The 24286-nt window shown below is 42.4% G+C and overlaps 2 protein-coding genes across 2 annotated transcripts; both read left to right on the top strand.

Annotated features, from left to right (window-relative positions):
* Positions 1-933: 933 nt before the first annotated feature.
* On the top strand, positions 934-4082 carry LOC114509802 (disintegrin and metalloproteinase domain-containing protein 1a-like). The gene has a single exon (XM_028528336.2). The coding sequence runs from the start codon at positions 1442-1444 to the stop codon at positions 3776-3778; it is 2337 nt and encodes a 778-aa protein (XP_028384137.1). The 5' UTR covers positions 934-1441; the 3' UTR covers positions 3779-4082.
* A 2435-nt stretch (positions 4083-6517) lies between these two features.
* LOC114509849 (disintegrin and metalloproteinase domain-containing protein 1a-like) lies at positions 6518-23858 on the top strand. The gene is made up of 3 exons (XM_028528404.2): positions 6518-6615; positions 18903-21138; positions 23793-23858. The coding sequence occupies exons 1-3, from the start codon at positions 6518-6520 to the stop codon at positions 23856-23858; spliced, it is 2400 nt and encodes a 799-aa protein (XP_028384205.2).
* The last annotated feature ends 428 nt before the right edge of the window (positions 23859-24286 follow it).

The raw sequence follows: 24286 nt of genomic DNA on the forward strand, positions 1-24286 counted from the left end.
TTTATAGGGAAACAATGGCAAAGTGGATGAAGCCGAGAATAAAGTCAATGATTTGGAACATAAGGAAGCAAAAAACTACCAATCAGAACAACAGGAAGAAAAAGAATCCAAAAAATGAGGATAGTATAAACAGCCTCTGGGAAAATTTAAAGAGGTCCAACATTCACCTCATAGGGAGGCGAAGGAGAAGAGAAACTACAAGAAATTGAAAATGTATCTGAAAAAAAAAAAAAAAAGAAAACTTCCCTAAAGTGGTGAAGGATATACACATGCAAGTCCAGGAAGCACAGAGAGTCCCAATTATGATGGATGCAAAGAGGCCCACTCCAAGCCACATCATTATTAAAAGGCTAAAGGTTAAAGACAAAAAGACTCTTAAATGCAAGAGAAAAGAGGTTACCAGAACGTCACCAGATGGGAGAGGGGAGGGGGGAAATGGGTGAAGAAGTGAGGGGATTAGGAAGTGCAAATAGGTAGTCACAGAATAGCCACGGGGATGTAAAATACAGTATAGGAAACAGAGTAGCCAGAGCTTATACACATGACCCTTGTACATGAACAATGGTGGGAGGATTGCCTGAGGGAATAGGGACCCCTGGGTGGAAGTGGGCAAAGGGGAAAAATCAGGACAACTGTAACAGCATAATCAATACAAAATGATAACAATAAAGGATATTGACCCTTGCCCCATTTGGGCCTATCTTGGGACACAGGGCAGCCAACCTCTGGCCCTATCTAAAGTCTATCCTGAGAAATGTGCACATCACTACAATGCCTCACTGAGGGATCAAAATCACCCCGAGTTGTGATGTCCATATGTTACAGGGTGAGAGTTTTAGAGGGGGGGCAATGGCCAATGGAGTGTGCCCACCAATAATCACCAAGCCCCTGGTCTGGAACATTAGGAGTTAACTGAGCAACGGACACAGGACGGGTGGGGGTGGGGTGTTCTGTGTGGCACAGTTGAGGAAGGCATGGAGGTATTGTTTCCTCTCTCAAGCGACAATCTTGCATTTTAGAGTTTGCAGTCAGTCCTTCTTTGTGATTACATCACCACATGTCAAAAAGACTTCAGTCAAGAATCTCTGAAGCTAATGCTGCACAAGGGAGTCACAGGAAAAGGACACTATCTGAAGGATAACAGAGAGATCAAAGAGACTAGAAAGGACACAGCCAGAGGTAGGCGGCAGCTCTCAGAAGTCAGCAGTAGCCACCCTTTATGCAGCCAGCAGACACCTGGAGCTAATACCTGTGACTGAGGGTCTGCACGTCACGGAGAGCTGGTGCTGATGGACACAGGCCCTGCAGCAGCCACTGATTCACCAGGGCCACGTCAGTGGCCGCCTCTGTGAGACACTCTGCCTCTTCCTTGCCTTCTCTAAGGAAGAAGCAAGTGCTTCTGTGTGAGACCAGCAGAGTGCTTCAGATTCAGGCTCCCCAGATGAAGGGCTTGGGGCTGGTACTGGTGCCAGGATCTTCACATGTAGCGTTGGGCATCATGCTGGTGTTGGTACTGAGTTTCCTGCCAAGCTTCTACTGTGCCCTGGGATCAGCACGTTACTCCTCCTATGAAATAGTCACCCCTGAGGCTCTGACAGTTGAGGGAAGGGAAGACCCAGTGGAAGAGGTATCTTACGTGATATTTATGCAGGGCCAGAAACAGCTGATCCACCTGAAGGTGAAGAGAGACCATTTTGTCAATAACTTCCCAGTCTTCAGCTACCGCAATGGCACCCTGGCACAAGAAAGGCCTTTCGTCTCACATGACTGTCACTATGAAGGCTACATAGAAGGAGTCCCGGGGTCTTTTGTTTCTGTCAACACCTGTTCAGGCCTCAGGGGCGTCCTGATTAAGGAGGGACGGTCCTACGGCATTGAGCCCGTGGACTCTTCACCACACTTTGCACACGTGCTGTACACCATGGCACATCAAGCTCGAGTCTCCTGCAGCGTCACTCCCGAAGACAGCCAAGTGGTGTCCACCAGCAGGCGACAAGGGAGCAGGCAGCCTGCAGGTCTACAGGCGCCATCCTACTTGTGGTCACACACCAAGTACGTGGAGATGTTTGTCGTGGTCAACAACCAGCGGTTCCAAATGTGGGGCGGTAACGTCAGTGAGACAGTCCAGAGAGTGATGGACATCATTGCCCTGGCCAACAGCTTCACTAGGGGAATAAACACAGAGGTGGTGCTGGCCGGAATGGAGATTTGGACCGAGGGGGACCCCATAGAGGTCCCAGAGGACCTGCAAGTGGCACTCAGGAATTTCAATAGCTGGAGGCAAGAGCAGCTCCTCCATCGTGTGAAGCATGACGTTGCCCACATGATTGTTGGACAGCATCCTGAACAGGGTATGGGGCAGGCATTTCTCAATGGTGCCTGTTCCACAGGCTTTGCAGCAGCTGTTGAATCCTTCCATCATGAAGACGTCCTCCTGTTTGCAGCGCTCCTGGCCCACGAGCTCGGGCACAACTTGGGTATTCAGCACGACCACTCGGCCTGCACTTGTAGAGATAAATGCTTCTGCCTCATGTATGAAGATATCACTAAAGAAAGTGGCTTCAGCAACTGCAGCTCTGACTACTTCTACCGGTTCCTGCAGGAACACAAAGGGGCCTGCCTGTTTAACAACCCTCAGCACAAAGGCCGCCTGCGGAGGGATTCCACCTGCGGCAACGGGGTGGTGGAGGGCGAGGAGCAGTGTGACTGCGGTTCTGCCTGTTACACTCACCGGTGCTGTGACCAGACATGCAGACTGAAGGGGAATGCGGAATGTAGTGATGGACTCTGCTGTTTTGGTTGCCGATTGAGAAATAAGGGGTACGTGTGCCGTTCTGCTGCGGGAGAGTGTGACCTCCCAGAGTACTGTGATGGTACCTCTGCAGAGTGCCCTGCAGACAGCTATAAGCAAGATGGTACACCGTGTGACAGACTTCACTACTGTGTTGGGGGTCGATGTAGGAACCCTGATAGTCAATGCTCAGATCTATATGGGTACACTGCACAGTCTGCCCCCGAAAACTGTTACATTTCAATAAACAGCAAAGGGAACAGGTTTGGAAACTGTGGCCGCCCCACCTCAGCAAAGTCAAGTTACGTTAAGTGTTTTGACGATAATATATTTTGTGGGAAAATTATATGTACAAATGTTAAATGGGTCCCATCAATCAAACTCCATTACACAGTGATCCAGATTCCTCATGAAAATGACTTCTGCTGGAGCATGGATGCCTATAACATTACTGATATTCCTGACGACGGGGATGTGCACTCCGGCACTCCTTGCGCCCCAAACAAAGTCTGCGTGAATTACTCCTGCACCGATTATGCTGCGCTCAACTATGACTGCGATCCAGCGAGAATGTGTGGTGGGAGAGGGGTCTGTAACAACTTAAGGCACTGCCACTGTGAGGTTGGCTATGCCCCCCCTGACTGTAAAACCATAGGTGACGGGGGTAGTGTGGACAGTGGTCCCCCTGCCAAACCAGATGATGAAAATCCAAGTCAGGATAAAAGGAAAAGTCACAGCGTTGGTCATGGTAATTTGGGCAGAGGTGGTGAAAATACAGAAGGCAAAGCCACTGGCAATCTGGTGTATGTATTCCCCTTGTTTATTTTTGGAATATTATTAGCTCTAATTATTGGTATCATTGTTGTGGCTAGAAAGGATTTTTCACGGTGCTCACAAAAGGCCCCAGAAGAAAAGGAAGAAGCAGCTGTACAAGAAGAGGAAGGAAGCATAAGAGAGGAGGAAATAACAGAAGCAGAAAGTGATTGATAGGAAGATGCCTAAGACAGCAAACCCTGACACTGGACCTGGTGGCGCAAACGTGCAGTGCTCACTGATGGCTGCAGTGGCTCTGACTGGATCTCTAAAGTCTGTAGGAACGTACTAATGCAGGAGGAGGGGTTCTCTTCTGTCTGTAGTTTAGTCATTGATTATATATACATATGTAAAATCATTTCTAAAACATTTTACTATTTTTCCTTTTCACACTTTATGAAACCATTTAAATAAACTTCTCTCATGGATCATACCTATCAATTTTTTAGACATTTTTTTCTTGTATTGATTCTAGAGAGGGGGGAGGTGGAAAGAGAGGGAGAGAGACATAATGCGGCAGAGAAACATCAATCGGTTGCCTTTTGCACATGCCCCCACTGAGGACCAAACCTGCAACCCAGGTATGTTCCCTGATCCGGTATCAAATCCTCAAACCTTTTCGTTTGCAGGATGATGCCCAACCCACTGAGCCACATCAGTCAAGGCAGGGCCATTTGTGAGTTACCAGTTTTTCAGAGAATACCATTTTCCATCTACTTTGTAAGACATATATCTCTTCCAGGGTTTTTAATCCCTGTCACAATTACACATTATATAAAAGTTTTTTACTTGATTTGTTGTTCTAATTTTCCCAGTGGAGTATATTCATGAAATGAAAAGATTTTAAATTAAAAAGTAAATAACAGTTTTTAGACAAAGCATCATTTTAGGATTTATATATCCTATAAACTCCTTTAGATTTGGGACTCTCTGGAAGTGGCTGTTCTGATGCGGGATGGTATAATCACCCCACGTCCAAGTATACGGGAGAGAATAAGCAACCTAGGCAAGAGGCAAACTTGTGCAGTGCTGAGTTTAGTTGGAAGTATTCATTTTTCCTTCTTTTTTTGTTTTTCTACTTTATTTATTATATTTATTTTGCATTTTCATTATTAAGTTAATGTATTACCCCCTGACAATCAAAAGGAACAGAGCATTGGAAGATAGTTAATTGTCAAGAAATCACAAAGCATGTAAAATAGTAACATCAATTCTGTGCAAGACACTAAATACTTTATGTTCATTGCTTTAATTTAATTCTCCCACTCACTCTATTAGACCACCTTCTTGTACATGTGGAAACACATATAAAAGAGTTTTGCTGTAGAGCTAGTAAGGGGTGGAACATGAATCCTACCCCAGGTATAACTAAACGTACATTCTCAACCTCCTCATGAGACTTTTCCTTTAGTTAAACAAAAAATGAGCAAGAAGACAATTGATATCCTTACTTTCCCAGTGCATGGCTTGTCCCTCACTGACTTTAATGAAACAAAAGCCTTACAAATGATGCTGATCTCTCTCATGAACTGACCACATTGTGAAGTCATTGTTGGTGAAAGTGTCTTTTTCCCCATTACATTCTGACATCATGGAGTAGTGGGCTCGTATCTTGCTCAGCTCTGAGAGTCCCGCTGATTATAAGTGCTCAGTAAATGTTGACCAAGCAAAGCACTGGCTGGGTAGCTCAGTTGGTTAGAGCATAGTCCTGTCCACCAAAATGCTGCAAGTTGATCCCCCATCAGGGCACATAACTAGATTGCAGGTTCGATCCCAGGTCTGTGTGTGTACAGAGTTGCAGGGAGGCCTTTCAATGGATATTTCTCTCTCACATCAATGTTTCTCTCTCCTCCTGCCCCCACCTAAAATCAATAGATATATCCTTGGGTGAGGATTAAAAAAAAAATGTTGACTAAGTGTTTAACCAGAGCCAACCTTAGGATAGGATGAAATTCTGCTAAAGGTTTAGATTATAAGGTTGAAAATATTATTTTTAAAGATTTTATTTATTTACTTTTAGGGAAAGAGGAAGGGAGAAAAAGAGGGAGAAAAACATCAATGTGCAAGAAATTCATCAATCAGGTGCCTCTCACATGCCCCCATCTGGGGACCTGGCCCACCAACCATGCATGTGCCCTGACTGGGAATCAAACTGGCAACCTTTTGGTTCACAGGCCAGCACTCAAACCACTAAGCCATACCTGCCAGGGCAGGATGCAAACATTTTTTAAAATGTATTTAAAATATTTTTTAGGCTTAGTGTGTTTAAAAGCTTAACATTAGAGTAGAATTTTGGTGTTTCCTTGGGCAAATATGCTCATTGACTTCTGCCAAGAATGTAGGCAAAATGCTGACTCTTTAAAAATAATATTCCCCCACTTCTGGACATTAAGTTTAACATTTTTGAACTACAGAACAATTTTTAAAAAGTCCAATACCACTTTTGTTATTTAATAAAATTATGAAAGTCTTGTATGAGGTTATGATAGAATGAAATATATGAGGATAGGAAGGTCTTGAATCAATTTCTGAACAACAAAGTCACAGTGGCTCTTCTCACAGTTAGAAAATGTGTTAAAAATTATTTAAGAAGAGAACATTGAGGTAGACTCATGACGGACCAAGGGTTTGCAACCTCATGCCTGCTTCATTGCTGTCATCTAACTGGGCTTTCTAAGACCCTTACTAAGATGCTCCAGACACTGATTCTGTCCCCACAGTCTGGAGTCCAGGAACTTCCATTGCTCCCCCCATGATCTCAAGTAAATAATGTAAACTTGGTATGGCATTCAAAGACTGTGACAATTGGGTGGTCCAGTCCATTTCAACTGTTGTCTCCTATGGCTTTTGAAAACAAGCATTTCTTCATATTAGCATGTCTAACAGGAACAGCCTCAGTCCTCATTACACACCATGGCCACTTCCCACTCTGGGCTCTTCATCATAGTCATGTTTCCACTGAACGACCTTATTCTTCCACAGGCCTGTTTAGTTCAGTTCTCACAGCTCCAGTGAGGCTCTTGAAACTGCTCTAGCACACCGTTCTGTACTCTATTGAGTGAAACATGGGTTCTCTTCGAGGGTACTTGTAGAGAGAACCTACACAGGGGGGAGTCAGCCTGAAACAGACCATCAAGTGTGTGTTTTCTATAGAACAGGGTATATAAATATCATTGCCATTAAGTAGAATTATCAATTCACACTTTGAGAGCGAGAAATGCATTTGTTTATTCATGGAACATGTTCTCAGAATCTCAAATTCTGGAGGTACTCATGAATTAGTGGAGAAACAGAAAGAAACGTTGTAGGAGACAAAAGGAATAAACTCTGAAACCACAACATTTCTTGTAGTAATGCATTTTCAGTCACCTAATAATCATGGACTGAGTGGTAATGCAGATAATTTCACATGAAAAATAAAAAATTTTCACATGAGAAAGAAAAAAGTCAGAGTGCCAGTGCCAGGAAACAGAAAAGGCTCTCCTTCTGCCCTCCACCAACCCCTCAGCCACTAAAAGCCGTTCTCTATAGTTCCATGAAGAGGTAAATCAGGTCACTGTAAAACCAAAGAAATGGAAATAAATATGTCAAATAAAGCAAAGCCTACTAATTAATCCTTTGTTTTTAAAAATGTGAATGGATCCCAACATTGAGGTAATTGATGAGTCTTGATTTAACCAAAGCTCACAGACAGGAATCTCTTTACAGGAAAACTAAAACAGTTGCAACAAAATGATATTAGTATGGCAAATCCCCTAATTATTGAGAGTCTACACTGAAGTATTTACATTTTGTATAATAAGGCACCTAAAGTAAGAATTTGTTAGGTGTATTCATGAATTTTTCTAGAAGAGATACAATTTTTATTCCTCTTTATTGTCATGTTTGGTGTTTGTATAACCACTGTGCATATACAAACATGTTTTATGGAACAACTCAGGCCTACAATAAAACAATAGAGCACCTCTCCTAAGCACTGAGAACACTCTTTTCTTCTCTGTGGATGCTGACAGCATGAGGGCTGTGTAAACTCTGAGTCTTATGTTCTTCCAGCCTGACAAATCCAGCCAGGAAGAATTTCCTGAGAGCAAAAGAAAAAAAAATAATCCTTTTTAAAAGATGAAAGTCACCTTTCTTCTGATTGACATGGCTTTCATATTCTTGTCCCTAAGTCCCAGGTGTTACTTTCTGGTTGATTGGTCTTGGACATGGAACTTCACTTTCTGGGGCCTCAGTTTCCTCCACACTAAGATGGCCACACAAAGAATGTCCCTCGCAGAACAGATGAGAGATTAAATTAGGCAGCACGTGTGCTGTGTCTAGCGCAGTGCCTGGCATACAGTGTGTACTCAAATAAATTCTAAGACGACATAAAATCAGGTGAGATGACCAGTATAAGATTATGATATTAATCATATGTTCTACAATGATAAGGTATTCAAATCAAGTCACAACACTGAATCAACATTTGAGATGTCTATTAAACATCCAAGTTGGCTCTTCAGCTCGGCAGCAAGATGATTGAGCCTGGAGTTGAGTCTAGGACTATGCAGACAGTATCAAATAAGGCAAAGTCTCTGATCTATTAAACTTTTTAAAGATTATAACCCTGCCCCAAGTAGGTTTGCAGTGACTGGAACTGAGAAGACGGAAGGATAGCTCCATCTGCTGTGTAAGTAAGGAACAGGCAGGGGCAGAACAATGGACAGCTGCAGAAGCTAAGAATTCCTGGAGTGTGCCAAGCTGTGTCTTGGAAGCTTTCAGAATGGTTGAAATGCTGGTGGTGAGAAGAGGCTGATCTGGGTGGGTATATTGTGAGGCTGAGCTAAAAAGATCTGCTGATGAAGCAGATGTAAGTAGATGTAAAGAAAGGAAGCAAAGAAGGATGTCTCTCCAGGAGCTATGCCCTGAGAAACTGCACAAACAGACTTTCCATTTGCTGAGGTGGGGATGCATGTGGAAAGAGTAGGCATTGGACTCGTTCAGTTTTAGATGTCTATTTAACATCCAAGTTGGCTCTTCAACCTGGCAGCAAGACGATTGAGTCTGGAATTCAGGACCTACAGGACTAGGTGAGACTGGCTGGGAAGTGAGCATAACCAGGGAAGGGAAAAGGTCCAAGGACAGGGTGAGGACTTAGCCCCCTGGCATTTCATGTGTAGATGTTGGTGAGATGAGAAGGATTCAAGAAAGAAATGGGAGACAGAGTGGCCGGTGTAGCTGGAGTACCACCAAGAGAGAGTGTTGTCCTGAAGACCAAGAGGAGAAAGTGTTTCTAGAAGAGTTATACACTATGGACCCAGTCCATACACAAATTCTCTTGACTTTGCCTTCCACATACATTCAGAATGTATGAATGTACACCACCCCAATTCTCCAGTACATTGCCAGTCACCATCAACTTCCTCACAGACAACTGCAGAAGTGCTGAAAGGGTCTTTCTTTGACCCTGGCTCCCACAGTAGCCTCTTTTCCACCCACCAGGCAGGGTGATTCTTTTAAAGGTAAGTCAGAACATATCCTTTCTTTTAAATGATGCAGATCACTCTATCAGGGGAGGACTGAGTGTTGCTCATTTGACTTCGCAGTACTGAATTATTCATTGGTAACCTGGAGTGGAGCTGTTTAGATGGATGAATGGGAATGAAAGCTTATTCTAGTAGAGTCAAAATATAAAGGATGAGTCAAAATACATTTCTGAAGCTGTTCGACCTCATAAGAATTCAGATAAATGAAGATTATATAGCCAGAAAGAGATGTCACTATGCACCCCTTAGATGGGTTATAGAAGACTGAGAATTCCAAGTATTACTATGGAATGGTGGGTAATGTCATAAACTGCATTAGAAATGCAAAGTGGTATGCCACTTTGAAATAGTATTTTTTTATTTCCCAGTTAAACTGAGGTATTAAGTACCTTATCACTTAGCTTTTTTACTCTTAGGCAAACCCCCTGAAAATTTCCGCTTATTTGCATCATGTTACCGGACAATAAGGTCATGGAAGCCCCTTTCAGAGTATTGCAAAAGAAAAGAACCCTGTGTTCACAGACGATGGATGTTCAACTGGATAGATCCTCACAAAGAAATATAAGTGTAGAGCAGTGAAAAGAAATGAACTACAGCAGCATACAAAAACTGTAATTAAACTTAGATACTGTGTGGAACAAAGAAGCCATACATAAACACTGCATTCAAATGGATTCAGGTGAAAGTTAAGATGTAAAATGGGAAACACTTACAAATGTTCAAATAAGGTCCTCCAGAAGTTGCCTACTCCTTAAAAGTTGTTATAACAATGACAAAAATAGTCGATATCACGTTTTTAGGAAGTATGAATAAATTAATCAAATCATAGAACCTCAAATTTGTTCACTTTTAAGTTAAACAACTCTGGCTGGTGTGGCTCAGTGGACTGAGTGCCAGCCTGTGAATCAAAAGGTTGCTGGTTCGATTCCCAGTCATGCATGGTACATGCTTGGGTTTTGGGCCAGGTTTGCAGTTAGGGGCATGTGGGAGTTATCTGATTGATATGATCTCTCTCACACATCCACGTTTCTCTCCCTCTCTTTCTCTCTCCCTTCCCCTCTCTCACAATAAACAAACAAATAAATCAACAAATAAATCTGAAAAAAACGAAACAAAAACACTTCTATTCAAGATGATGGTGTGGGTAAACATGGCCCACCTCCTCACACAACCACATCAATATTACAACTCAACTGTAAAACAACTATTATTCAGAACTGCCAGAAATTGACCTGAATGGAAGTACTACAACTATGGAACTAAAGAAACCATACTGAGATCAGTAGGAGGGGCAAAGAAGTGGAACAGCTGGTCCCACACCCATGTGTGGTGGATAAAAATCAGGAGGGATAGCTTGAGTGTGAGAGGTCCTAGCCTCACCCCTGACCCCTGCAACTTAGGGTTCCAGTGCCACAAGAAGATAAGTCCCCATAACTTCTGGATGTAAAAACCAGTGGGGATTAAGGCTGTGGAAGACAGAAGCTGCTAGAGTTCCAGGCAGTGCCTTTTAAAGGGCCCACACACAGACTTACTTGGACTCATTCCCACTGAGCTCCAGCCCTGGGGCAGCAGCTTGAAAGCTACCAGAGACATATAAGGAGGAACTGAAGTGTCTGGCATCCGAATGAGAGCTGGGAGACAGTTTTGTCCCACACAGAAGTGCTGGCAGAGACCACTGTTCCTTTTCTGAGTCCTACTTCAACAGAGTGGGCAGGTGGGTGCCATATCTGAGGCTGCATCAACCTGGCTCACACTGTTTCCTCCACCCTGGTGATTCCCTGAGGCCTACCCTGCTCAACTTTGGGGCTATCCCAAGCTGTTTCCAATGGCTTGCCTTGGCTCATGCTTCAGATTTCCCTAAATTCTCTCAAATAAGCAGCATCTGGCCTCAGTGAGCCCCATACCTTTTCTTAAGTAACTGCAGGCCTGGCACTAGCAGCAGCTGGTCTTGGTTCACAGTTTGGCCTCGCTTGGGCACCTCCAGGCCCAGCACAAGTAGAAGTCAACTGCAAATATCATGGTAGCTTATGCCAGGTGGCCCTGGACAGAACACAGGTGATGGCTGTCCTTGGCCTTTACCTTCTGGGAGGCCTCAGAGCCTGTGCACCAAGTGAACAGCTACAGACTATGTCAGAGCACCTCACCCAACCACCTCCACAAGTAACACACTCAGGGGCAAACTCAGCAGGCACCAGAGCCCTACTGAAGTAAGTCCTCCTCTGTGCAGTGGGCCCCTGCACAGCTGATCCTCCATGGTGGTCGGAGGTTGGTGGTCAGTGATCACAGCCAGTCCTTTCAACTGACTGGCCTGAGTAAATCCCTCCCACTGACCTGCCAACAGCAATCAAGTTTCAACTACAAAAGGTGGGTGTACACAGACCACAAAGTGGCCACACCTCAAATACCCAGCTTGGGTGATAGGGGAGGCGGTGTCACTGGACCCTATATGACACTTAATACATTAGGCCACTCTTCCAAGCCAGAGAGTGATAGCAGTGCTACCTAATACATAGAAACAAACACAGGGAGGCTGCCAAAATGAGGAGACAAAAAAACATGGCCCAAATAAAAGCACAGAACAAAACTCCAGAAAAAGAACTGAACAAAATTGGAGACAAGCAATCTACTAGATGCAGAGTTCAAAATACTGGTGATGAGGATGCTAAATTAATTTAGGGGAAGAGTAGGTAAACTCAAATAAACTTCAACAGCATAAAAAAAACCATGGAAACCATAAAAAAGAACCAGTCAGAAAGGAAGGATACACTAACTGAAATGAAGAACAATTTATAGGGAATCAACAGCAGAGTGGGTGGAGCTGCAAATCAAATCAGCAATTTAGAATATAAGAAATAAAAAATACACAATCAGAACAACAAGAAAACAGAATCCAAAAAAATGAGAATAGTATGTAAAGAGCCTCCAGGACAACTTCAAGTGTACCAACATTCACATCACAAGGTTGTCAGAAAGAAAAGAGAGGCAGCAAGAAACAAAAAACCTTTTTGAAAAAATAATGACAGAAACCTTCCCTAACTCGGTGAAGGAAATAGACATACAAGTCCAGAAAGTGCAGAGAATCCTATACAAAATGAACCAAACAGGCCCACACCAAGACACACCAAAACACACCATAATTAAAATGCCAAAGGCGAAAGACAAAGAGAGAATCTTAAAAGCAGCAAGAGAAAAGCAGTAAGTTACCTACAAGAGAGCTCACATAAGACTGTCAGCTGATTTCTCAAAAGAAACTTTGCAGGCTAGGAGGGATTGGCAAGAAATGTTCAAAATGATGAAAAGCAAGGACCTACAACCAAGATAACTCTACGAAACAAAGCAATCACTTAGAATGGAAGGACAGATAAAGAGCTTCTTACACAAGAAAAAGCTAAAGGAATTAATCACCACCAAACTGGCATTATATAAAATGTTAAAGGGTCTTCTTTAGGAAGAAGATCAAAACTATGAACAATAAAATGGCAATAAATATGTATCTATCAATAATTGAATTTGAAAAAGCAAACCAGCAGAAGAGAAAAGAATCATAGATACAGAGAATGTTTTTATGGTTGTCAGATGGAAGAGGGGTTGGGGAATCGGCAAAAAAGGTGAAGGGATTAAGAAGTACAAATTGGTTCTCCCAGAATAGTCATGAGGATGTAAAGTACAGCATAGGGAATACAGTAGCCAAAGAATATATATGCATTACCCATAGACATAGACAATGGTGTGGTGATTGACTGAGGGAGTGGGGGGGTTGGATGGAGGGGTACAAAGGGGGAAAAACTGGGACAGTTGTAATAACAGAAACAAAATATAACTTAAATTAAAAAAATAAAAACTAAATAAAAACAATAAAACAGCTGAATCTTGGTAACAGCAGTAAGCTATGTTAAATTTTAACTGCCCTATTCCCACATCCTTTTCCTCGGGTCCCCACTAGCCTTGAAAAACTACATCATCACAACTACAGCAGCTGTGGAAACAGACAGCCTAGTTCCCAGTGGAATGGGCAGAAAAGTTTGGTGCTCCCTCAAAAGCCCTATCCCCATAGAGTTGTTACTAATTAACATGTCTGGCAGTTCCCGGGAAAGTCCTCCTTCACAGGACTTGTCTTGATATAAAACTCTAGAAGAAAACAACAGGCACAAGTTTCACGGCATTGGATTTGGCAAGGATTTCTCACATATGACACTAAAGGCACAGGCAACAAAAGACAAGATAGGCAAAACAGAGTTCTTAAAAATAAAAAAAAAATTGTGCACCAAAACCACTACAACCAGAGTAAAAAGGCAACACAAACAATTGAAGAAGATATTTGCAAATCACATATCTGGTAAGAGATCAATGTCCAGAATATATAGAGAAGTCCTAAGCCTCAACAATAGAAAAACCAACAACCAGATTCAAAAAATGGGCAAAGGATTCAAATTAACATTTCTTCAAAAAAGATACACAAACGGCCTATGAGCACAGGAAAGATACTCAACATCACTAATTGTTGGAGAGATGAAAATCAAAACCATAATGATGGGGTGGTGGAGGGGGATAATGGTAGAAAGAAGGGGAAGGGACTAGTCAAAGAACATGTATGAATGACCCACAGGCAAAGACAACAGTGTGGGAACTGACTGTGGGAGCCGAGGGTGGGATGGGCAGTGGAGGGCAAAGGGAGAAAAGTTGGGACAATGGCAACAGAATAACAATAAAAACAGATTAAAAACCTATAATGAGATACCACCTCACACCCATTAGGACAGCAACTATCAGAAATAAACAAACAGAAAATAGTAAGTGTTGGAGAGGATATGGAGAATATCAAAACCCTTGTGTGCTACTGGTGGGAATGTATTCTGCTGTGGAATACAATATAGTGATTCCTCAAAAAAATTAAAAATAGAATTACCATATAATCCAGCTATACCACTTCTGCATATATAGCCAAAAAAATCTCAAATAGGTCCTGAAGTGATATTTGTATGTCCATGTTCATAGCAGCATTATTCACAATAGCTAAAACATTAATGCAGCTTAAGTATCCATTGACAAACAAATGGATGAGCAAAGTATTGTAAGCACATACAATGGAATACATTAACCCTTAAAAAGAAAGAAAATTCTGCAATCTACCACGACATGAATAAACCTTGAGAACATTGTGCTAAGTGACATAAGCCAGTCAAAAAAGACAAATATTGTATAATTTCACTGTATAAGGTACTCAGAGTAGTCAAAATCATACAGAAAGTTGAATGGTGGCTGCTAGGGCTGGGAGGAAGGCAGCAATCAGGACTTATAGATGAATAAGTATACAGTTTCAGTTTTACAAGAAGAAGAGTCTAAAGATGAATAGTGGCGTTGGTAGCACAACATTATGATTGTATTTAATTCCAGCTAGTGTACACTTAAAATGCAGAGGAGAGTAAATTTTATGTTATGTCTGTTTTAACACATTAACATAAATCAGAAGAAGTGAAATACTTCTCCACTGTAAGAGTCACCTTCAAGAAACTGAAAAGACAGCTCACAGAGTAAGAGAAAATATTTGCATATCATATCTGATAGGAACTAGTACCCAGAAAATATTAAGGAGTCTTCCAACTCAACAAGAAAAGGACACCCAACCCTGACTGGGGTGGCTCAGTGTGTTTTTGGGTGTCATCTCACAAACCAGAAGGTCACAGGCTGGATTCCTGGTCAGGATACATGCCTGGGTTGCGGGCCAGGGATCCCTGGCCCTGGTGAGGGCATGTGAGAGGCAACAGATCATTGTTTCTCTTGCACATTGATGTTTCTCTCCATCTATTTCTCCCTCCCTTCCCCTCTCTCTAAAAATAAATAAATAAAATCTTGTTTAAAAAGACACCCAGTCCTGGCTGGCGTAGCTCAGTGGATTGAGTGTGGGCTGCGAACCAAAGCATCGCAGGTTCAATTCCCAGTGAGGACACATGCCTGGGTTGCAGGGTACGGCCCCCAGCAACCACACATTGATGTTTCTCTCTCTTTCTCCCTCCTTTCCCTCTCTAAAAATAAATACATAAAATCTTTTAAAAATTTTTTAAAAAGACACCCAATTTTACAAGAGCAAAGGATGTAAATAGACATTTGTGCAAAGAAGATATAAAAGACCAAAAAGAATATGAAAAGGTGTGTAATGTTGTTAATTACTAGGAAAGTGCAGACCAAAACTACAATGAGATACCACTTCATGTCCACTAGAATGGTTATAGTAAAAAGACAGACATGTCCTGGCTGGGTGGCTCACTTGGTTAGACATCCTCCTGCACACCTTTAAAAGGCTGAGGGTTTGATTCCTGGTTAGGGCACATATTGGGTTGGCCAAAAATTCATCTGATTGTTTTCCATAAGATAGCTCTAGTAGTGCTTAGTTGTTTTTAACTTCATTCAAAACAATTTAGCTAGATTGTATTGTGACAGCTGTCGTATCAGCATACATTTAAAAAAAAACATTGAAATAGGTAAATTTTTGTTTAGCCACTTTAATACTGAAGATGGAAGAAAGTACTCAACATTTTGAACATATTATGCTTCATTATTTCAAGAAAGATAAAAAAGCAAATGAAATGCAAAAAAAAAAAAGATATGTGTGTGCAGTGTATGGAGAAGGTGCTGTGACTGATCAAATGTGTCAAAAGTGGTTCCCGAAGCTTTGTGCTGGCAATTTCTCACTGGACGATGCTCCTTGGTCGGGAAGACCAGTTGAAGTTGATAGCAATCAAATCGAGACATTAATTGAGAACAATCAACATTATACAGTACAAGAGATAGCCAGCATACTAAAAATATCCAAATCAATATAGTTATTGGTGAACATGAAAAATGTGTCTTTTGTATTATGGAAAAACCATATGAGCCTTTTGGCCAACCCAATAACTAGGTTGGGAGTTCAGTCTCCAGTTGGGACACATATGGAAGGCTCATATGTTTCTCTCTCACATCAATGTGTCTCTCTCTCCCTCTCACCCCCCTTCTTCCTGTTCCCCTCCCTCTGAAATCAATAAAACATATCCTCAGGTGAGGATCCCCCCAAAATAGACAATAACAAATGTCAGAGATGATGTGGAGGGACTGAAGTCCTCATTCCATTGCTGGCAGGAATGTAAAATTTGTGTAACTGCTTAGGAAATCATTGGGCAGTTCCTCAAGAGGTTAAATCTAGAGTTATCATATGACCAAGCAATTTTACTCCTAAGTACCTACCCAAGAGAAATGAAAACATATGTCCATGCAAAAACTCGTGCCCATAGCAGTATTATTCATAATAGCCCAAACTGGGAAATAACCAAAATATTCATCAACTGATGAATAAAAAAATACAATGTGGTATATCCATATAAAAAGAATATTATTTGGCCAAAAGGGAAGAAGTACTGATACAATCTACCACATGGCTAATCCTTGGAAATCTCATGGTAAGTGAAATAAGCCAGTCACAGAAGTTTATTACATATAGGATTCCATTGCTATGAAGTTTCCAGAATAGACAAAATCATCAAGCTAGAAAATAGAGTAGTGGTGGCCATGACCTGGGCAGAAGGGAGAATGGGGTGTAACTGCTAATAGATACCAAAGTTTTACTTAGGGGTGAGGAAATGTTCTAAAATTCACTTGGTGACAGCTGCATAATTTTCTGAACACACTACAAATGACTGACATGGAACTTTAAATGACAGGGTCATGATTATCTCTGAAGCAGGAGGATTTGTGATTGGTGGTGACATATAGGTAACTTCTGTGAAGGTAAATCTGTGTATCACTTGATCAGGGCTGTACTTACACAGCTTTCTCTCTCAAATATATATAACATAAAATTACCCTTCTTTACCATTTTAAAGTGTATAGTTCAGTGACATTAAGTGTATTTGCGCCCTGGCTGGCATAGCTCAGTGGATTGAGCGCGGGCTGGGAACCAAAGTGTCCCAGGTTCGATTCCCAGCCAGGGTACATGCCTGGGTTGCAGGCCATAACCCCCAACAACTGCACATTGATGTTTCTCTCTCTCTCTCTCTCTCTCTCTCCCCCCCTCCTTCCCTCCCTAAAAATAAATAAATAAAATCTTTAAAAAAAAAAAGTGTATTTGCATTGTTGTGTAACCATCATCACCATCCACTTCCAGAACTTTTTCATCATCCCAAATTGAAACTCTGTCCTCAATAAACACTACCATTCACTATGTTTTCCCCAACTTCTGGTAATGTCTATTTCACTTTGTCTCTACAAGCTTGACTATTTAAAGAACTTCATATAAATTAAATCATAACACATTTGTCCTTTTCTGTGTGGCTGAGCCATTCTGTTTTCAATAATTTACTGAAAAATATATTTATGTTTTCACTCATATTTTCTGATCATGTTATAACTCAAATTTAAATTTCAGGAAAGAAAAATGTAGGATGCAAATTGGAACAGAATACATAAATGTTTTTAAAGAGTTTCATCATGAAACAGGAGAAACTGGATGGTGACTGAGGAGTGAGGTGAGCTGAGAGGGATGGTTTTATAAAAATGAGACATTACAGCATATAATAGGTTGGATCCAGTGGATAAAGAGATGTTCAAGATGTAAAAGACAGAAGGGACAGTTGGGAAAGTGAAGTCCATGAGAAACTGAAAAGGAAGCAGACCCCACACAAAAGTAAGAGAACTGGCCTTAGATTAGAGCATTGGACAATTTACCCACCAGAGTCTGAGGAAAATTTAGATACAGGTGGACTCATATGGTCTACATGTGAAAATATTTGTGATTGATTTTATTTTCCTCAGTGAAATATGAGGCAAGAAAACAACAGGAGAGCGGACTGACCAGCAAAATGCAGGAAGAGAGACGTACATTTTGAGACCAGGAATGTGCCATTTGTCGGCATAGTTGTGGGTTTTCTAGGGACATTCTCAGCCCTTCAGGGAAAGCATGAAGCAAGCACATACACACAACATACAGCGGATGAGACCTCACAGCACCCTCACCTGGGAGTCATTTATTCGTTCAATAAGTAAGTCTGTTGTACTTGATCGCATCTTGAACCTGGGCATAAAAAGATGAACAAATGGAAGAGGGCCCTGGACAGAACTTGAGAGACTGAATTTGGATGATGTTTAAAAAAGAGTATTGTCCCTTGCCCCATTTGGATCTATCTTGGGACACAGGGCAGCCAACACTACAGTCTATCCTGAGAAATGTGCACATCACTACAATGCCTCACTGAGGGATCAAAATCACCCCGAGTTGTGATGTCCATGTGTTACAGGGTGAGAGTTTTAGGGGGGGGGGGCAATGGCCAATGGAGTGTGCCCACCAATAATCACCAAGCCCCTGGTCTGGAACATTAGGAGTTAACTGAGCAACGGACACAGGACGGGTGGGGGGTGGGGTGTTCTGTGTGGCACAGTTGAGGAAGGCATGGAGGTATTGTTTCCTCTCTCAAGCGACAATCTTGCATTTTAGAGTTTGCAGTCAGTCCTTCTTTGTGATTACATCACCACATGTCAAAAAGACTTCAGTCAAGAATCTCTGAAGCTAATGCTGCACAAGGGAGTCACAGGAAAAGGACACTATCTGAAGGATAACAGAGAGATCAAAGAGACTAGAAAGGACACAGCCAGAGGTAGGCGGCAGCTCTCAGAAGTCAGCAGTAGCCACCCTTTATGCAGCCAGCAGACACCTGGAGCTAATACCTGTGACTGAGGGTCTGCACGTCACGGAGAGCTGGTGCTGATGGACACAGGCCCTGCAGCAGCCACTGATTCACCAGGGCCACGTCAGTGGCCGCCTCTGTGAGACACTCTGCCTCTTCCTTGCCTTCTCTAAGGAAGAAGCAAGTGCTTCTGTGTGAGACCAGCAGAGTGCTTCAGATTCAGGCTCCCCAGATGAAGGGCTTGGGGCTGGTACTGGTGCCAGGATCTTCACATGTAGTGTTGGGCATCATGCTGGTGTTGGTACTGAGTTTCCTGCCAAGCTTCTACTGTGCCCTGGGATCAGCACGTTACTCCTCCTATGAAATAGTCACCCCTGAGGCTCTGACAGTTGAGGGAAGGGAAGACCCAGTGGAAGAGGTATCTTATGTGATATTCATGCAGGGCCAGAAACAGCTGATCCACCTGAAGGTGAAGAGAGACCATTTTGTCAATAACTTCCCAGTCTTCAGCTACCACAATGGCACCCTGGCACAAGAAAGGCCTTTCGTCTCACATGACTGTCACTATGAAGGCTACATAGAAGGAGTCCCGGGGTCTTTTGTTTCTGTCAACACCTGTTCAGGCCTCAGGGGCGTCCTGATTAAGGAGGGACGGTCCTACGGCATTGAGCCCGTGGACTCTTCACAACACTTTGCACACGTGCTGTACACCACGGCACATCAAGCTCGAGTCTCCTGCAGCGTCACTCCCGAAGACAGCCAAGTGGTGTCCACCAGCAGGCGACAAGGGAGCAGGCAGCCTGCAGGTCTACAGGCGCCATCCTACTTGTGGTCACACACCAAGTACGTGGAGATGTTTGTCGTGGTCAACAACCAGCGGTTCCAAATGTGGGGCGGTAACGTCAGTGAGACAGTCCAGAGAGTGATGGACATCATTGCCCTGGCCAACAGCTTCACTAGGGGAATAAACACAGAGGTGGTGCTGGCCGGAATGGAGATTTGGACCGAGGGGGACCCCATAGAGGTCCCAGAGGACCTGCAAGTGGCACTCAGGAATTTCAATAGCTGGAGGCAAGAGCAGCTCCTCCATCGTGTGAAGCATGACGTTGCCCACATGATTGTTGGACAGCATCCTGAACAGGGTATGGGGCAGGCATTTCTCAATGGTGCCTGTTCCACAGGCTTTGCAGCAGCTGTTGAATCCTTCCATCATGAAGACGTCCTCCTGTTTGCAGCGCTCCTGGCCCACGAGCTCGGGCACAACTTGGGTATTCAGCACGACCACTCGGCCTGCACTTGTAGAGATAAACGCTTCTGCCTCATGTATGAAGATATCACTAAAGAAAGTGGCTTCAGCAACTGCAGCTCTGACTACTTCTACCGGTTCCTGCAGGAACACAAAGGGGCCTGCCTGTTTAACAACCCTCAGCACAAAGGCCGCCTGCGGAGGGATTCCACCTGCGGAAACGGGGTGATAGAGGATAGCGAGCAGTGTGACTGTGGCAGTAATTGTCACCATGACCCATGCTGCGACTCAGCATGTAACCTGAAGCCTAATGCAGTGTGTAGCTCTGGATCTTGTTGTAATCAGTTATGCCAATTTGTTACAAGGGGAACACCATGCCGTCATGCTCTGGGAGAGTGTGACCTCCCAGAGTTCTGTAATGGTACCTCTGAGGAATGTCCCCCCAATAGCTACAAGCAAGATGGTACTCCATGTGGTGTAAATTACTGTGTCAATGGTGTGTGCGGCCACCCTGATCATCAATGTCGACAGATTTTTGGGTCCTCTGCATCGTCTGCCCCACAACAGTGCTACCAGTTGGTAAACAGCAAAGGGGACAGGTTTGGAAACTGTGGCCTTCCCACTTCTAGTAATCCAGCATATGTTCAGTGTAGAGATGAGAATATATTCTGTGGGAAAATTGTATGTACAGAGGTTGACAGACTACCAAGAGTCCCACTCCTTCACACACTAATCCAGATTCCTCATGAAGATAAGTACTGCTGGAGCATGGATGCCTATAACATTACTGATATCCCTGACGACGGGGATGTACATCATGGCATTTCTTGCGCCCCAAACAAAGTCTGTGTGAATTACTCCTGCACCGATTCTTCTGCGCTCAACTATGACTGTGATCCAGCGAGAATGTGTGGTGGGAGAGGGGTCTGTAACAACTTAAAACACTGCCATTGTGAGGTTGGCTATGCTCCCCCTGACTGTAAAACCATAGGTCATGGGGGTAGTGTGGACAGTGGCCCTCCTGGTGAGCAAAGTGGAGGAAAGCCAGGATTTCAAGAAACTAGCCGTCCTGTCAAACATGAAAAAATCTTAGACAGAATGATCTTAGTATTCTTTTTACTTTTTCTCTTATTATTAGCAATTGCAACTATTTGCATGTGTATCATATGTAAACGTGCAAAAGAAAAGGCAGATGAAGAGGCAAAAGAAAAGGCAGAAGAAGGGGCACAAGAAAAGCCCACAGAAGGGCAGCCAACCCTACAAGAGGCAACAGCAACAACAACAAAGGAGGAAGAGAAAGCAGTGGAAGAGGAGGAAGAGAAAGCAGTGGAAGAGGAGGAAGAGAAAGCAGTGGAAGCGGAGGGAGAGGAGGGAGAGGAGAGAGAGGAGAGAGAGGAGAGAGAGGAGGGAGAGGAGAGAGAGGAGAGAGAGGAGGGAGAGGAGAGAGAGGAGGAAGAACCGTAAAACAAGTAGTGGGAGGAAGAAGCCAAATATATGAAACACCTCAAACACAGAGCAGGTACTAGATGCTTAGTGACACAAAGATAAAGTGGGAACTGATAGTTCCAGTGACTGTGACTAGGGTTATACAGTCTACGAAAATATACTGATGTGGAATGAGGGACTCTCTCCCTTTTATTATTCCTTTTAGTAATTAAGATTTTATTTATTCAATATAGTGAATATTTTACTACTTTTGCTTTTTCACTTTTTATTTGAACTCATCACATGCATCTCTGATATCAATGTCTTTGTCTCCGGCAAATTTTTGCATTTACCAGAAACTTTTTCAAGACATGCCATCTTCCATTTAAGTTGTTTGACATGCACTACCATATGTGCCTGCGTTTACTACTGTCACTTGGATTTTTATTTCAATAACAACTACCTATTATGTGAGGTCAGTTGTTCATGTGGTTGACTGTTCTAATTTGCCCTGTAAATGTGCATTCATGAGTTTTTAAATCCAAAAATAAATAAAATCCTATTCAGATCAGATATCTTTTCTGATTCCGTGTGGTATAGTTTTTTAGTCTATTTTGTCCTGGAACTCCGTGGGAGGGACTATATCTGATAAAGATAACCCTGACTGCACCAGGGTTAAGAGGTCAGTAAAGCATCCATCTTTTCACATCTGGCAGATGTGTAACATTATTTACATATATTCAAGTTATTACTTCCCAGTATTTCCAGGCCCTTCCTATAGCCATACTCCATTTTTACCTAAAAGATTTTTCTTCTAGAGAACTTTCATAGCTCTTCCTCTTACCAATCTTCCTGGGATGAATTTCAGTAACCCAGATATCTCATGTTTGAGTAACACTATCTAGAGTTAGGAAACTAAATTTATACTAATTTTATAACAGTACAGAAGCCCTATCACAGTGCTGAGTACATGTATGAAACTAAAATTTTTTATTTTCTATTTTTAATTTACTGAAATTTATAACTTATTGACTAATATCAGAAGGAACTTCTCTAATTATAGGTAACAGAGCTTTGGAGGTTGTAGATACTTCTCTGTGAAGAGAGCCCAAAGCAAGTATACTATTAACATTATTCATTATATGCCCAAAAATGTGTTAAACACTTTACATTCATTGTCTTAATTTAATCTTCCCAACTGACCTATGAAACAAACTTCCATCGGAAAAGAGACCAGGGAGAAGTTGCTTTAAAGACAGTTAAGTCACAGAACCTGCATGTCTCCTGAGGCATGGATCAATCTACATTGTCCACTACCTTATGGGCCTTTTTCTTGGGTAAAAAGTGATGAGGAAGACACCAATGTGTCCTTAATTGACCAGTATTACCAATCCTCAGATTGTAGTTGTTATTGATTAAAAATGTCTTTTTTTTTTAACTACATGCTGACATCATGGACTGGCATGTTGCCATCTTATTCAGTACTGTGGTCTCAGCACATAGTAGATGCTTAATAAATATTTACCAAGCGAATGATTTAACCAGAGCTAGTCTTGAAATATAGGGCCAGATTCATTCCCTGGGGAGATGCTTCTTGCCACTCCCTGGAACCACCAAAATCTTGCTCAGATGCAATGATGCTAAATATTTATTAACAGTCAAGTAAGTCACAAAAAGTTTGTAAAACTTCAAGCTCCAGAGAACGAAGGCTGAATCCCATTGAGATACACTGTGGTAAGGGAGAGGCCAGTTTTAATATGGACAGGAATGAGCAGGTGTAACTCAGCATGTTAAATCTCCATGTTCAATGGACAGCATTTCCTATAAAGAGGTTCCTATAAAATTCTCCTCCAAAGCCCAGGTAACAACAGTTTGCTCTGCATTGTGTGTGACTGTCTCTAGGAAGTATACCATTTCAACGGACTTCTCTTCCCCATTATATTTGAAGGATTCTGAAGAATGCTCACACCTTTCAATAATCAGTGTTGGTTGTCACTCATGGCCCAGTTAGCTGCTCCCTCCCAACCTCTGATGGTGATTTATTGCTACCTTTTACCTGCCCTCCCTGGATGGTTATTGTCCTTCCTGTGCTGCCTCAGGCCAGCAGAGACCCAGTCCCTTCCCTTAGTTCCTCAAAGCACAGCTAAATCCAGGCTGTGGATTTTTATCCAGATTTAGAGGAAATAACGGAAAATTATAATGTGGGAAATAACACATTGGCATGTTGCCCATATTAATGTTCCTAGAGTCCAGGGACATGGCATGTTCCACTGGGGGACTTCGATAGGCCATCTCTCTCCTTTGACTTGACCTGATGTCCTTTCTTGTTTCTGTAGGAGTGCTTTTGGGAATATTCTCATAGCATGGAACCAGACTCCACTCTATTCTCTGGGGCCCAGTGAAAGGGAAAAATTTTTAAAATAATAATTTACCAAAAACCCTGATTACATCATCATAACCTCACATGGATGTAAACACACCCACAATGAAGACAAAGCATTACATTGGTTTGACAAAAATTTCTTCTGGTCTATCCAAAGCTCATTCTTTTCTTTCTTCCTTTTTTTAAATCCTCACCCAAGAATACATTTATTGATTTTAGAGAGAGAGAAGGGAGAGAGATAGAGAGAGAAATATCTATCGATTGCCTCCAACAAACACCCCACTGGCTATCAAACCCACACCTTTTGGTGTATGGGATGGTGCCCCAATCAATTGAGCCACTTAGCTAGGGTGAAGTTCATTTTTTAAGCTTGCTCTTTTATTTTTATATTTACTTATATATTTTTTGTATTTTTATTTTATTATATATATTTTATTGATTATGCTA

This window comes from Phyllostomus discolor, chromosome 13 (assembly GCF_004126475.2).
Source record: "Phyllostomus discolor isolate MPI-MPIP mPhyDis1 chromosome 13, mPhyDis1.pri.v3, whole genome shotgun sequence".
NCBI classification, from domain to species: Eukaryota; Metazoa; Chordata; class Mammalia; order Chiroptera; family Phyllostomidae; genus Phyllostomus; species Phyllostomus discolor.

What these genes read in the sequence shown, in the direction of transcription:
- LOC114509802 (XM_028528336.2), top strand. Translation starts at nt 1,442, where the DNA reads ATGAAGGGCTTGGGGCTGGTACTGGTGCCAGGATCTTCACATGTAGCG.
- LOC114509849 (XM_028528404.2), top strand. Translation starts at nt 6,518, where the DNA reads ATGGCCACTTCCCACTCTGGGCTCTTCATCATAGTCATGTTTCCACTG. An exon ending in GTTCAGTTCTCACAGCTCCA is followed by an intron (nt 6,616 to 18,902) that starts GTGAGGCTCTTG and finishes CTGATTCACCAG; the next exon opens with GGCCACGTCAGTGGCCGCCT. An exon ending in TCTTAGACAGAATGATCTTA is followed by an intron (nt 21,139 to 23,792) that starts GTATTCTTTTTA and finishes TTGTTTCTGTAG; the next exon opens with GAGTGCTTTTGGGAATATTC.